Below are 13,829 nucleotides of genomic sequence, written 5' to 3'. Positions count from 1 at the left end.
TCTTGTCTTCCCCCCTCCTCTCCTCCCTGCCTCCCGACACCTGCCATGCGTCCCCCGAGCCTGCCCTTGGTTTGAATCGATGCTCTCCTGATTCAAATCGATTCAATCTTACCTACCGGCCGCCGGTTGAGTGTAACGCAGTGTAACGGCTCAACTGCCGTCTGTTGAGCGAAAGTGAGGAGGAGCGGAGGACGTGGAGGGCGGGGAGGATGGGAAGGACCTTGATGCTCGGACGAGGAGGAGCTGGGAGCTGCCAGGAAGAGGCCTTCACACCACCTGAGATGGACAGGTGGGCTCGTGCTGAGGCTGCGATAGGGGCCAGAGATGCTTGAGGAAACAAGGGTGCTGTTGGCACTAGCTCGGGTCATTGCCTGAGATGGCGTCCAAAAAGGAGCTTCCAGGGTATCTGAGGAATACAAAGAGCGCGGAGCGATACTTTGGTGTGTATGAGGAAGATGTGGTCCGGTATGCGTTCCTGCCCACGTCTTTCGTCCAGCTCAGAAAGCTCCCGGCAAAACTCAAGGCTGGCATGATAGAGGAAATCAGGAGTGAGAAACCAACAAGAGCTGCCAAGCCGTGGCAAACAGAGTCTTCACTTCAGGGATATGCAATATACAACATGGACTCTGTTTCTCCACGGCAGAGTGAAATGCGCAAGAAGCTTTTGGGTACCGTTGAGGGCACACTCTCACCGAGGAGGCATACTATCGCCCCCAAGACTTTCTCTTCCTTCGCGCACATCCCCAACGACTATGACTTCGAGCGCCAGCAGCGAGCTGCAGAACGAGCGGCAAAGGAAGCAAAGATAATCGGGCCGAAGTCGATGAAGACAGGGGTGCCGGTGACTTTGGACAAGCAAGGATCGTTTACGCACTTCAGGTGATTTGCCTTGCAGTGCGAACCCTTGTGCACAAGTTAAACAGAACCCTTCAGATATGAATCAGAACCGTATCAGTCCCGAATAGAGACTTTCCACTCGGCCTCTTCTGCTTCCACATCTGTACGTGTTATGCTGCATGCTGTAGTCGAAGTTCTCACTGCTCGTGATCTTTCTCCAGCAATTTTCACCATCGAAGAAGCAGTTTGTGCCAGGAGGAAGGCAGAATGCAAGCAGAGAAACGCACAAGCACAAGTCATTACAACATGTAAACATGTAACGATAGAATCTAAGTCTGATTGATTTCCAACAGGAGTTGTTAACGAGGCTATCCGCTACTCTACGTGCCGATTGGCAAGCGTCTTTCGAGCGCAGCTATGCTGATAAGGGCGGGCTGATTGTCTGTCTATTCACTGACGACTTCGGAGAAGTGAGTCACAGTTTGCGCATCTCGTACATTCACAGAGTGTCCAGGAAAGCGGTGGACGAAAAGAGCTACTGAGATATATGTACAATCTAGTCAAGTCGCATCCAGCATCAGTTGAATACGTATTGAGAAAGCTACCTTCTCGATGGGGCAAGCGCAGCAATGGGTAAGAGAATCAGGATGTTTCTTGTATCGTCCGCCCTTATTCCTGGGCCGCAGCTACATTGAGTTCGTTTTGCAACCTCCATGGGTATCTCTATCGCCATACGAGTCTTATTTGAGGACTCATGTGGAAGAGACGGTCAAGATCAAGGTATGTCAGCTGCTTCCCCCAAGCCTTGCTATCTCCAATACTTTCTGCAGGATCGTCAAGGAAAGCATGACAGATACTGTCCTCCAAGTGGCAGACTTGCCATTCAACCGCAGACTCCGGGCGGAAAAGTTATCAAGTATTACCTAGGAGGGCCAAGCAGGATGAATGCCTGATGAGCTGTGGCAACGTGGGCATATCGCTAGTTGCGAGAGTTAGGTCTACGCTCTTGCCCCATCCTCCTTGTGTCTTTCCTCATATTTCAGGTCTAGAGTGGAAATAAAGCATGTCATCATTCAATATCTAGATATTGTCAACATGCCCGGACTTACTTGAGGTTGCATTATGCACAAGGGTCGATTTTGATTCTTTCAGCCGAAAGCACCCCAACCTCACGACTCCCAACGAAACGTGGATTATGAGTCAAGAATAAAAGTTGAGTTCAGAGTCGGGATTAAGCAAGATCGATGCACATTCTATGTTGCTCGACCCGTACAGAAGCAGGTTGTGTACACAGAAAAACATGCCTGAGGACGGAATGGTCATACGTGACATCGGCGACGTTTATCACAGTGAACGCAGAGGGTGAAATTCAGAAAAGCAGTATTGGATCTCATGTACACTCAATAGAGAGAAAATGAAGAATGATGCCTGTAGACGTAGATGAGAATGAGAAGATGGAGAGCCACATGAGAGATGTCGGACGATCCGGGAAGGAACGATGTTTCAGAAGAGACATCAGAGTAAGGACGAATAGGAACGTGTATCATTGCCGGGGAGAGAAGCATCAGCAGCGTCAGCGTCAGCGTCAGCGTCAGCATAAACATCAGCAGCATCAGCATAAACATCAGCAGCATCAGCATCAGCATCAGCATCAGCATCAGCAGTTCGCAGCATTCTAGCGGTGGCCATTGAAAACCGGGACTGTAACATTTCCGTGGGTCACGTACCTTCTTGCAACTTTTTGTTCTATTTCCGGTGTCATTATTGTTAACCACCCCTGCTAAGATCAAAAGAAATGGGGGGTAGGGTTACCATGGCGGGGAGCGTCACGCGACCAGACTGGCCAAGACAAGTCCTTTCAAGACCGTGACTGAGAGCTAAAGGGGATTTAGCAGCTAGGGGTCTACGACACATATAAGGGCGACTAGCTCAGATGGTAGAGCGCTCGCTTAGCATGCGAGAGGCACCGGGATCGATACCCGGGTTGTCCATTTTTGTCTCAGTCACCGCTGCGGTGCGCGCCGGGCCTCCCGGTGCCCGGCCACCTTCCAAGTTCCGTAGGACTGACTCAGGCTGAGAGTCCACTGACCACTACACTGAAGCGGGACCGTCCGGGCTTGTAAGCACGGCAGCCTGTGACTCCTCCTTTTTCAAGTCCATCTTTATCCTTCTGTTTTGGTCTCATCATTGATTAAAACTTTGAGTAGGTCCACGGGTGACTGGGTCACGGCCAGGGGCCCGGCGGGCCGCGGCACGCGCGGCACTGTCCGAGGCACCGTCGCACCGTCCCGTATCCGATGCCATGCCTCGGATCGGCGAGCATCCGGAATGGGCCCGGCCCGGCGGAGTAGCCGGTCCGACCGTTCACCGGGCCGGGGTCACCGGGCCGCCGGCTTGAACTGGTGGGTTCAACTGCTGCTGGGCCCAGCAGGTAAATGGCGGCGGAGGGGCAGGCCGGGCAGGAGGAGGAGCAGGGTAGGCAGCAGGACAAGGAAGGAGATGAAGTCCGGGACAAGGAAGGAGATAAAGTCCGGGACAAGGTAGGAGATGAAGTCCGGGACAAGGAAGAAGATGAAGTCCCCCCCCGAATGCTGTGGGAAAGTATCATCAATACCATCATGGAGCAGAAAGTATCCCGTGTGAACGGCAAGGACTGGGCTGAAAAGGACCCATGCTGCCATGTCGATGACAGCGCTTCCGGCGAGGAGGACCTTGACAACAATATCATATCCTTCTGCAACAAAGACCAAAGGCTGGACCATTTGATCATCTACTGCTGTGTCTACTTTCTGAATGCCTACGAGGAGAATGATTCGGCAGTCCGCCAGCAACTGCTGAAGAAAGGAAGGTTTATCTTAAAAACGCTCGTCTCGAAAAATAGAGAACTTCCCTATGAAGCATTTCGCTCCGTGAGTTCGCTCTGCCGCTTGCCTGACGTGTTTTGACTTCTGAGCTCCAGGATTTGAAAGTGATCGAAAGCATCACCAACCAAAAGCCAAAAGTCTACAACGATTTCGAAGGTGATAGTCACGGAAGGCCTTGTTCCTCCTGTTCATCTTGTCCCGCAGGAGCATCGCTCATACACATCGTCGTCTTCTACAACGACCTCGAGACCCTGAAGTGACGAGGAGAAACCTGCCTCCCTTCCTTGACCCATCATCGCACAGGGTGTTCCTGGAGGCTCACAGGCAAGCTAACGCTGGGGAAGGCAAGAAAAAGGTCGACCATATGGACAAGAATTTAGATTGTTCCTGCAAATACTTGCAACCCCCCTTGTAAGCTCTCAACTTGGATGCCCGTCATGACTGACTCGCACTGACTACCAGCATATTTCCATCTGACAGTTCTGATAAGGTCCTCCCTGCCTCCCTCCCTCCCGCCTGCTCTCCCCTGGCTATATCTGTTCCTCGTTCTTATCCTGCTGATTCTTACCTCCCCAACTCCTCCTTCACTGCCTCCTCTTTCACCGCCTCATCTTTCATCAGATCTTAGTTAGCTTTTGCTTTCCTCTCCCCGCCTCTATCTCTTTGTTGCTCCTGCTCTTGGCCTTGACTGCTTTTCAACTTCCAGAGCGACAACAACAGCGGATGCTGCTGCACAGGCTGCTGCCACTGCTGCTGCTCCTGCTACTGTAGACCTTGTTCATTTTCATCTCTCTCAAGTCAAGAGAACAAACGATCCTACTTTTACAAAGGAAGTACGATTGCCTCCTCCTCCTACACCTCCTCTTCCTCCTACACCTCCTCCTCCTCCTCCTCCTCCTCCTCCTCCTCCTTCTCCTACACCTCCTCTTCCTCCTCCTCCTGCACCTCCTCCTCTTGTACTTCCTCCTCTTCCTCCTTCTCCTCCTCTTTCTTCTTCTCCTCCTCCTCTATTACCACCGCTTCGTTCTAATCCTTCTCCTTCTCCTGCTCCTCCTCGTCGTCGTCCTCGTCCTCGTCCTTCTCACGATGACACAGAGCAGTTCTTTCACTACTGGGGTACAACGCCGCTGATGATCGCCGTTGCCAAGGGCAACCTCAAGATCTGCTCGATGCTAGCTGAACGCATCTATGAGTCCCAGGGCGTTTTCGAAACTGTACGCTCCTCCTCCTCTGGACTTTCCTGACGCACAAGCAGGACCAGTATGACAACAACCCGTTCCACATGGCAGCGCTGCATGGGCGGATGGAGATCTTCGAATGGCTCTGCCTGTTCATCCGGCACCACAGTAGGAAGGAGAAAACAAGTGCCGAGCACGACTCCTGCCAGTACCACGATGCGAACAAGGACATGGAAATGCTCGAACAGTACATGCTCAAAAAGAACAAATTTGGATTCACCCCGTGAGTTGAATTGCGGCGTTCCTCCTCCTCTTTCTCCTCCTCCTCCTCCTCTTTCTCCTCCTCCTCCTCCACTTTCTCCTCCTCCTCCTCCTCTTTCTCCTCCTCCTCCTCCTCCTCCTCTTCCTCCTCTGCTGCTGCCGCTTCTGCCGCATGTTCCACAGACCACCGCCACCACTATCCTCTCCCTTTTCCCTCTCCCTCTCCCTCCCCTCTCCCTCCCCTCTCCCTCTCCCTCTCCCTCTCCCTCTCCCTCTCCCTCTCCCTCTCCCTCTCCCTCTCCCTCTCCCTCTCCCTCTCCCTCTCCCTCTCCCTCTCCCTCTCCCTCTCCCTCTCCCTCTCCTGCTTCTGCTCCTCCTTTAGTCTACCACTGCTGCTGCTGCTGCTGCTGAAGATGCTCCTTTACCCCTCACCATCTCCTTCACCCCCCTTTCCCCTTCCCCGATCAAGACTCAAGACTCCTTCCCCAGGTTGACTCTCGCTGTCCGCGTGGGCAACTTGGAGATGTTTCAGTACATCCGCCAACGCTGCTTCCAATACGACTCGTGGAAGTACTCCAACAAGCAGCACGTCTACCTTTCCCTCTCCCAGATCGACACCTTCCGCATCCATTCCGACGAATCCAACCACATGCTGGCGGAACTGCACAAGGGCCACTGGAGGAGCGCGATCGAGATCTACGTCAACCATGAGCTGCAGTCTCTGTGTGCGGACGAGCTGATGCAGGAATTGATTGAGGACAAGTGGAAATCCCACATCTGTTGGTTTTTTGTGATGTTCTCCCTCGTCCCTGCCTTCTTGTTCTACATGCTGCTGATCGCGAACGTTTTCGTCCGTTGCATTGAGGTTGAAACTTCATTCTTCAGTCCTCATGCTGAACAATACTCTCAATCTTCTGCTCCTCCCAGCTACCCCTTCCTCCTCCTCCCCTCCTCCTCCAACTCCTCCGCTCCTCCTCCTCCTTCTCCTCCCCTCCTCCTTCTCCTCCCCTCCACCTCCTCCATTTCTTCCTTCATCTTTCTTCGCATCCTCCTTCATTTTCTCTTCCTCTCTCCTTCTGCTTGACTGTGCTGTACTGCAGCTGGACTTTTGGAACGGCAAGACTTACTCATCGAGCAGCCCGCCGCCCTTCACAAAAGGCTTCAGCGCTGGCTCTTCCAGGATGGAGAAGGTATCAGTCGCGCTCGAAGTCTTCACCCTCTTCTGCAACCTCCTCTTCCTCTACGCAAGCTTCAAATGCTGCCGGTGGAAGCAGCACGACTGGGACCCCTCGAGCTTCAACAGCGTCTTGGGCTGGGGCAAGAAGTCGCACCACCACTACACGAAGCGCCTCATTCAGTTCATCCTGAAGAATCTCAACTCCATCCTGGGCTTCATCATCGGCCTCTGCGTCAAGTCAGCGTTCGCCTGCCGCCTGGCTGGCTCGATGATGTTCGAGCTGAATCTCAACGCAATCTCCCTGGTCCTCTACTCCTACTACCTCTTCGTCCTCTGCCTTCCCTTCAAGCAGCTGGGCATCCTGTCGATCTTGCTCTTCAAGGTCCTCATGCAAAGCGTCTTCCTGTGGGCTGTCGTGTATATCATCGTCCTCCTGGCCTTTTCCTCCGCGATGCACACGACCTACAAGGATGCCAAGATCGCTCAGCCCATCCCCGACACCAACTTCACCTTCCAGAACAACTTTGGCATCAACGTCGCGAGCCTCCTCTGGGTCTCCTTCGGGGAGGTGGACAACCGGGGCTTCATCTACGCGTCGGAGAACTCGCAGATCGCCATGATCCTCAACATCGTGTGGGCTGTCTTCTCTTGCATCCTCGTCCTCAACTTTCTCATCGCCATCGTCTCGAGGTTCTTCGACTTGAAGCAGCAGGACGCTGTGCTCACCTGGTCAATCTTCTTCGCCTACACAGTCATCCGCTATGAGAGGATCTACAACAAGTTTGCCAAAAAGCACTTGCCCTTCTTTCCCGAGAAACGTACCGGGCAGAAGTACCCTCAAACTAGCAAAAAGAAAATGGCCAGCTTTCGGTCTGCTGGAGCGGGAAGTCTAGGAAAAGGACGAGGAAAAAGTCTGGTTGGAGGAGGAGGAGGAGGAGGTGGTGGTGGTGGTGCAAGAGCAGGAGATGGAGGAGGAGATGGAACAGGAGCAGGAACAGGAACAGGATTGACTGAGATGAATCAGAAAATTTTTGAAGCTGATATCTGCCGGAGTGAGGACTTCTTCTGGGAGTTCGTCTCGGACTGGCACACGGGGCTCAGCATCTTGTTCGAATCCATGGTGAGGGTCAGCAGCAGTGACCTCCTTCCTTTCTCAGCATCAGCCAAGCATCACTACCTGGATAAGATGGAGGACACGATAAACAAGATTTTTGAGTCCTGCGACACCAGAACGAGGGACGGGCTTGAGAAGCTGGCAAAGACGCTGCTTGTCAAGTGCTCGCAGCCCGGCGAACCCAACAGGCACTCCCATCAGACTCCGCTGGACCTGGAGGCGTGCGAGATGAGTGTCGGCGAGCACATGATCTCCTACGAGGCATTGAAGGCAGCTGCTGTCAAACTTGAGGAGAAACAGGTCTACCCACAGTCTCCCGACCCCGAGGTAGGGGACGGGGGACCGGTGGAGGCTGAAGGCGGCAGACTCGACTACCAGCTCTTCACCGACGTTCTCATCTGCTTCGCCCACTTCCTCGAGGTCACCACTGCCTGCATCCTGCGATCCGCAAACAACGTCGCGAAGACGGACGGGGTCAAACAGGTGTCGAAGCCTCACGTGGAGCTCGGGATTACCCTCTTCGAGGAGATGTTCAAGAGCGAGCAGGAGCGAACGCTGACGCTAGTTGAGAGCATGCTGGTGGGGCAGGGCAAAGTGAAAAGGCCTGAAGCATCCCTTTGTGTCACCAGCGGTATCAGAGCAGAAGGTGCTGGCAGAAGTCACAGGAAGGAAGAAGGGTTAAGGGAGGACGGTGGGCCGGCCATGATAGATGCTCCGTCCTCGGTGGGTCATGCACCGGCGCCGAGTCTCCAAGGCAGCACGGAGAGCAGTTCGGCTGGTCAGCCCGACAAGAGACAAGGAGCAGCGGCTGGTCAGCTGAGCATCGACGCGCGTACAATTGTTGGAAGCGCCATAGCGAAGACGGGGAGGATGCTGAAGCTACAGCCTATTGATAAGAAGCACGAAAAGTACCGGGCCCCTGACGTCAAGAAGCCCATCTGACCCCCAGCTCCTCGGCAATTCAAGTGACTTTGTGCTCTTCATACGCTAACTGAATGGAATGGCTCCCTGCTTGCTCCTCTCATACTCAATTCCATTGCAAGAAAATCGGCAAGTTGATTTGAGTTGGCGAAAACATCCGACATGTAACATTTAATTTCCAACAAAATAGATTAAGACAAACAAGCTAACAAGCAGAGCTCCGCTTGGCAGGGATAACTCTTTCTATCTCCTTCCAGAACATCTCGTCCGCTAGGTCCTCTTCCAAGGGATTCATCAGCGCTTGACCCAACTCGCTCCCTTTCAGGAACAACACGCCCTCATCGAAAGGCGCTAAGGGTTGGAACGAACTCATACCATAGTGCACTTCGCTCTCTCCATTACGGTGCGCAGGCTCCTCGAAGGCGGCCAAGTCCGGCGCTGACACTGTGTGATAGGGCTCGTTCGCCCTGCCTTGCTCTGCCTGGGGAGCAGGCTCTCCGAACACTGCCTTGTCCTCGCCTGACGCTTCGCTCACTTGCTTCTGGCATGCTCCCCTCCTGCTCTGATTCTTGAACGGCCACTTGGGGATGCCGAGCTTTCTGCATGCCTTCTTGATGGCGGTAGGACAGATCCCTAGCCGCTCGGAGGCGGACGAGAGCGGAAGGCTGAACAAGCTTTCCAACAGTTCCCTCGTGAGCACTACAGGGTCCTCAGCATCCCTTTTAGCCGCGGAGGGGTTCTTCTTCCGCCTCGGACAAACAAGAGCGACCTTCTCGGAGTTGATGTTGGAAGGGTGTTGGGAGAAACTTGCGTCAGGCTCGTTCCAGATATGGGGGTAAGATTGAGAGCAAACAGGAGCAGCATTCTGAGGAAGAGGAGAGGAGGAAGAGGTTTGTTTCGTGTCTGCGAAGGTGAAGGCTGTCATGTTTATCTCTCACGTGGACCGATGAGAGTAGACCGAGGTAGCGGCAGGAAATGAAGTGAGGAGGAGGAGGAGCTGCTGCTGCTTTTATATCCCATGCGGATCCTGTTGCGGATCACGGAGGCCAACGATTACTATAATAACACTTTTAATAGAGTGGGGGTTTCGAAATTGTTGCTTTAAATTTGAAACAATGAGAACACGAAGTGAATTCTGAAGCAGTTTCGTCTGTCTCTTTGAGAAGGACCAGTCCGTGATAAGGTAACGCTGGGGGACGGATCAAAATTCGAAAAAGATTCTTCTCGATTCAGATCGGGTATCTAATCCGAACCGCTGCAGTGCTTAACACTATATCCTTCGCGCGGCCATTTTCAATCATTGCGATTTTTAGTGGTTTACTCCTGTCACCCGTCAGCAAAAGGCTCACGGGAGCCACCACAGACGGCTACCCTCATATAAGTAGTCATTATGACGGGTGGTAGTGGGGGCGGGAACAGTCTCTTTGAAGAGGTCGTCTCGGAGTTGATCTTGTCTCTCGGGCCATATGGCAGGGCAGGTGAAGGGTAGGGGTGAAACCCCAAATGAAAAGGGGGGTGGCTTCTATGTCCATATCCAAATGAATGAAAATAAGTCTTTTCGAAGCATGCACGTCAGGTCAGTATGACTATCGATGACGTGAGCACGTCTGGTTGACCGTCAACCCTGAAAACGAAACGGTACGGTAAAAGGGAGTCGGTCAGATCTCGCTGCCTTCTTTAGGGAGTCGAACCTGCCTCAGAGTCAGTCGCCGCTCAGCCCCAGAACTCTTTACTCAAAGTTAAGTTAAAGATCAGTACGAGGACAATCAGGAGTGGCCCGAGGCTCAGCGGCTTGCCACGGCCCTGTCAGTACTTGAAGCCGCCGGGGCACGGGCCCGGCCGCAAAGTCACGGAGGCTGAGTGTTCGCGGCCGCCGCGGGCGGTGGACGCCCGAACGGGCCGTCTATCCGGCGGGACTGAGGCACTGCGGCCGCCGCGCCGCGCGGCCCAGGCGCGGCGGCGCCGCACAACCGTCAGTCACCGTTGCACGGTTGATCGGCAGTGTGCTGAGCCGCCTGGAGTGGCTGTCCGAGCTCCGTTGACATGGAACGTGTGGCCCAGTGAGGCGCCGGCGGTTACGGCGTTCATGATCATCGGATCATCATGGCATGAAGCGGACACTGCCGTTTGCCCCGGCCCGGGCCGCGCGGCGGCCCGGCTGCGAAAGAAAAAGTCAACTTGTGAACGTGTGGCCCAGTGATGCGCCGGCGGTTACGGCGTTCATGATCCGATCATCATCGGCGGATCATCATGGCATCGGACACTGCCGTTTGCCCCGGCCCCGGGCCGGGCCGCGCGCGGCCCGGCTGCGAAAGAAAAAGTCAAATTGAACTTCAACCTATCACTGCTGCATCACTCGCGAGCCCAAAATAGACTTGAGGGATCGTTTTCATGTCCAGGTCAACACGGCGCCTACCATGGTCGTGTACTACGGCGCTTACCTCTTTGTTCCTGCTTGCACTCTCTCTCGATTCCCTGTCCAAGAATGCTGACGATGATAAAGCTGGGACAGAGGCAGTGTTGCTGCTCACAAGACAACAAGGTTTGAAGCAGTCGCTGCTCTGCAAGCGCACACCGTTGTCGATGAGGGTGAACGCCAGGATGGACGCGAAATCACTCAGTCGTCTGATCGGTGAGATGTCGAGCGATGCGGACCAGGACGAGCAGGAAGCAATTCACTCGAGCGAGATTGCTGCCAGCCCTGGAATTGTGCAAAGGCTGATTGAGGCCGAGATCAAGATTATCAAGGGCGAACAGAAAGAAATCATGGATGTGAAACGTAATCTGTTGACGCATTTCGACTCTCCGAGCTGTTATGATCTTGAACAGGACTCTTCTTTTGACAAGACCTCGATGGGATACTTGAGACATAGGCTGAGAGGTGAAATCCACCAATCCGTCCAATCCTACCTTGCGCACCTTCTCCTTCGCCGCAGGAATGCAGATGACAAGAGCTCTGTGGGATTGTTCGAGCAAAAACATGAATATTGGAAACAAGCCCAACTACCACGTGGTGCACCGGAACTGCAAAGAGACAATGCCACGTCCTCACGGCAGATGACGCCATCCTTTCGACAAGACGCAGCTGCAATGATGAAAGTGGATTACAAAGCGGGTCCTGTAGAAAGATTTCAGTCTCAAACGTTCAGGACGTCGGCGAACACAAACAAATCTTTGCTGTGGAATCTGTTTGGCAACAGAGAAAGCAGGAGCGGTCAGTCACCCACGGGTGTTATTTCCAGCAATCAAAACAAGTATACCTTTAGAAGCAATCAAAAAACGGCTGCGAAGATTCGGTTACTGAGGAGAAAACTTGCTGATGATTGGAAATATTTTTGAAACTTCCGAGTTGTGTCCGGTGTACTACACTTCCGTGGAGAGTTTCTATCTTGTAACAAATTTTATTCTTTTCTCCGGTATGGCGTACTACAATCCGCAACCAGAATGACTGACAAGAACTCAGACAACTGATGCCAAGCACTTGATTCAATCAGGTGGATGAGCAAGTTGAAGGCACCGTTCGAACCGTCCTGCTGCCGGCCGGCTGCAGCAGATCTTTCAAAACTCGAATGACTGCGAGGCTCTAGTTATGTTGCCAGCCGGTGTCCTACCAGGATCGTGTCAGTGTCCCTTGCTGGCTTAGCCCTGCGGACCACCGCTCTTGCCAGGGATCAGTCGACAGTCTGAACTGTGCTTAAAAAACTAATTTCAAGCCGCAAATCAACATCTTCAAGTTTTATTGAGCAAACATATAACATGATATGGTATGCCTCGCAAGTAAACATGGTTATCCATGATCCACGCAAGATCATAAACGACAGGAAAAGTCAAAGTCGGCCTCCACCCTCTTCCCCTTCACCTCCTCCGGCAGCATCCCCAGCAGCTCCTTCCAGAACACGGCGTCGCCTTGCCCCTCCTCTCCTGGAGGTACGGCGAGCATGGACGCGTACTGGTCGAGAGAGTCTCGGCGTTGAAGCAGAAGAGGGCAATGGCGGGTCTCCGTGCAGTGAGGATCGTCGATCTTATCTTGCAGTGTCCTTGAATGGCCTTCAAAGCTGAAACAGGAAAAAAATTCACTCGGCTTAGTTTTGCACTGCAAAAATTCGCACTTCGACGGAACGATCTCAAGCGAACAAACGTCATGGCTTGATAGCGGCAGGTCCTCGCACGCTGACACCTCCACCGATGCCACACACCCTCCCGACATGGCCGACGAGGATGGCGGGGTAGGTGGCTTGCTGGACCTCCCTGCCGGCCCCTTGAAAGGCCACTTGTCGATCCCGAGCCTCCTGCAGGCTTTCTTGATGGCCGTAGGGCAGATCCCAAGCGCCTCCGATGCCGCAGCGAGCGAGCGATCGAAGAGGCCCTCCAGAAGCTCTCTCGTCAGCACGACCGGGTCGTCGGGCTGTCGGGGAGACTGGCCAGGGCCTGCCTTCTTCTTGCGAGGGCAGACGAGCGCGACGCGGGCGGAGGAGATCTGAGAGCTGATGCTGTCATGCTGGAGACGATCTTGGCAGGAGGGAGGCTCCGTCTGGGGGGGAGCAGGGGAGGAGAGGAAGGGTGGTTGGGGGTGTTGGGAGAGCATGTCGTCATCATATGGAAATAAGAACTTTTCATCCATGTTGTTTATGTATATGTTGGTTGGAGGGGAGAAGACTAGGAAGAGATGAAGGTGTGGAGGGGAGTATGGAGTTCAGTTGGGTTTGGAGGAGAGGAAGGGAAATGGAAAGATAAAGACTGACTTCAGTATCCCTTGCGAACTCCGGAGGGTGAAGCACGGGGAGGGTTGGGGCCAAAGTAGGAGCGGGACAAGGAGGATGACGAACACGGAGACCGTCTCCTGTCATCCTTGCCGGCCTCTTCATGAAATAGCGAGGTTTCGATTGCAGTAAAGGGATTTAAGGGCCGGAAAGATATACCCGGTCCTTTCTAATAGATTTATACCGGTGGTAGCTTTCTCTTTGTTCTCGATATCATGTAGATCTTTTCGCCGCGCCTCTGAACGACTGACTCGGAGTTACAAGGAGACATGGCATCACGGATGATAGTCACTGTATCTTGATTGCCTTCAAGCGGAGTCTTATCACAGTAGTAGTACTGTCTGACAGTATTAGTGAGAGGCCCGGTCATCATAACGGGTGACTGAGGGATCTTTGCCGGGAATGACGTAATCTCCGATCGGACACTGGCCGGGCGGCGGCACTGAGCCTGGGCTTGAACCTCACTGAGAGCCTGAGGGTCACTGGGCGGGCCTTTACTCAACTTTATCCAATTTTACTCAAACTGAGTTCGCGGCAGAGTACCTTTACTCAAAGTGAAGTGAAAATCAGTACGAGTACCAGTGATTGTCTGATTGTCCGAGTCCGCGGAACCATACGACGCCGATCGGACGGAATCACCCCATCGCGGCCTGCCAAATTCTCCGAGTCCCGAGGCGGCCGGCCGCGGGGCCAGTGCATTGCGCCCGGCCGGGCGCC

General features: G+C 53.6%; 5 protein-coding genes and 1 non-coding gene across 6 annotated transcripts; 4 read left to right on the top strand and 2 right to left on the bottom strand.

The window, feature by feature from the left end:
- Positions 1 to 376: 376 nt before the first annotated feature.
- GUITHDRAFT_144024 (hypothetical protein) lies at positions 377 to 1,790 on the top strand (the record flags this gene model as incomplete). The annotated part of the gene is made up of 7 exons (XM_005825545.1): positions 377 to 879; positions 934 to 1,000; positions 1,059 to 1,145; positions 1,191 to 1,307; positions 1,352 to 1,470; positions 1,524 to 1,617; positions 1,668 to 1,790. 7 exons carry the CDS (start codon positions 377 to 379, stop codon positions 1,788 to 1,790), a joined length of 1,110 nt encoding a protein of 369 aa, XP_005825602.1.
- A 965-nt stretch (positions 1,791 to 2,755) lies between these two features.
- Positions 2,756 to 2,828, top strand: GUITHDRAFT_t93. Its single transcript has one exon. It is a non-coding gene; the product is annotated as a tRNA-Ala (tRNA).
- Positions 2,829 to 3,272: 444 nt separating this feature from the next.
- Positions 3,273 to 8,373, top strand: GUITHDRAFT_144023 (hypothetical protein; the record flags this gene model as incomplete). The annotated part of the gene is made up of 8 exons (XM_005825544.1): positions 3,273 to 3,746; positions 3,797 to 3,857; positions 3,906 to 3,957; positions 4,005 to 4,056; positions 4,802 to 4,915; positions 4,957 to 5,162; positions 5,630 to 6,005; positions 6,241 to 8,373. 8 exons carry the CDS (start codon positions 3,273 to 3,275, stop codon positions 8,371 to 8,373), a joined length of 3,468 nt encoding a protein of 1,155 aa, XP_005825601.1.
- A 184-nt stretch (positions 8,374 to 8,557) lies between these two features.
- On the bottom strand, positions 8,558 to 9,277 carry GUITHDRAFT_115168 (hypothetical protein; the record flags this gene model as incomplete). Its single annotated transcript, XM_005825543.1, has 1 exon — positions 8,558 to 9,277. The coding sequence occupies one exon, from the start codon at positions 9,275 to 9,277 to the stop codon at positions 8,558 to 8,560; it is 720 nt and encodes a 239-aa protein (XP_005825600.1).
- Positions 9,278 to 10,743: 1,466 nt separating this feature from the next.
- Positions 10,744 to 11,413, top strand: GUITHDRAFT_115167 (hypothetical protein; the record flags this gene model as incomplete). Its single annotated transcript, XM_005825542.1, has 2 exons — positions 10,744 to 11,233; positions 11,289 to 11,413. The coding sequence occupies 2 exons, from the start codon at positions 10,744 to 10,746 to the stop codon at positions 11,411 to 11,413; spliced, it is 615 nt and encodes a 204-aa protein (XP_005825599.1).
- A 660-nt stretch (positions 11,414 to 12,073) lies between these two features.
- Positions 12,074 to 13,056, bottom strand: GUITHDRAFT_154637 (hypothetical protein). The gene has a single exon (XM_005825541.1). It carries the CDS (start codon positions 12,935 to 12,937, stop codon positions 12,161 to 12,163), a length of 777 nt encoding a protein of 258 aa, XP_005825598.1. The 5' UTR covers positions 12,938 to 13,056; the 3' UTR covers positions 12,074 to 12,160.
- Between the last annotated feature and the right edge of the window lie 773 nt (positions 13,057 to 13,829).

The sequence above is a fragment of the Guillardia theta genome, assembly GCF_000315625.1.
Source record: "Guillardia theta CCMP2712 unplaced genomic scaffold GUITHscaffold_82, whole genome shotgun sequence".
NCBI classification, from domain to species: domain Eukaryota; class Cryptophyceae; order Pyrenomonadales; family Geminigeraceae; genus Guillardia; species Guillardia theta.
Note: the sequence above shows the minus strand (reverse complement) of the source record. Positions and strands in the feature narration are given on the sequence as shown.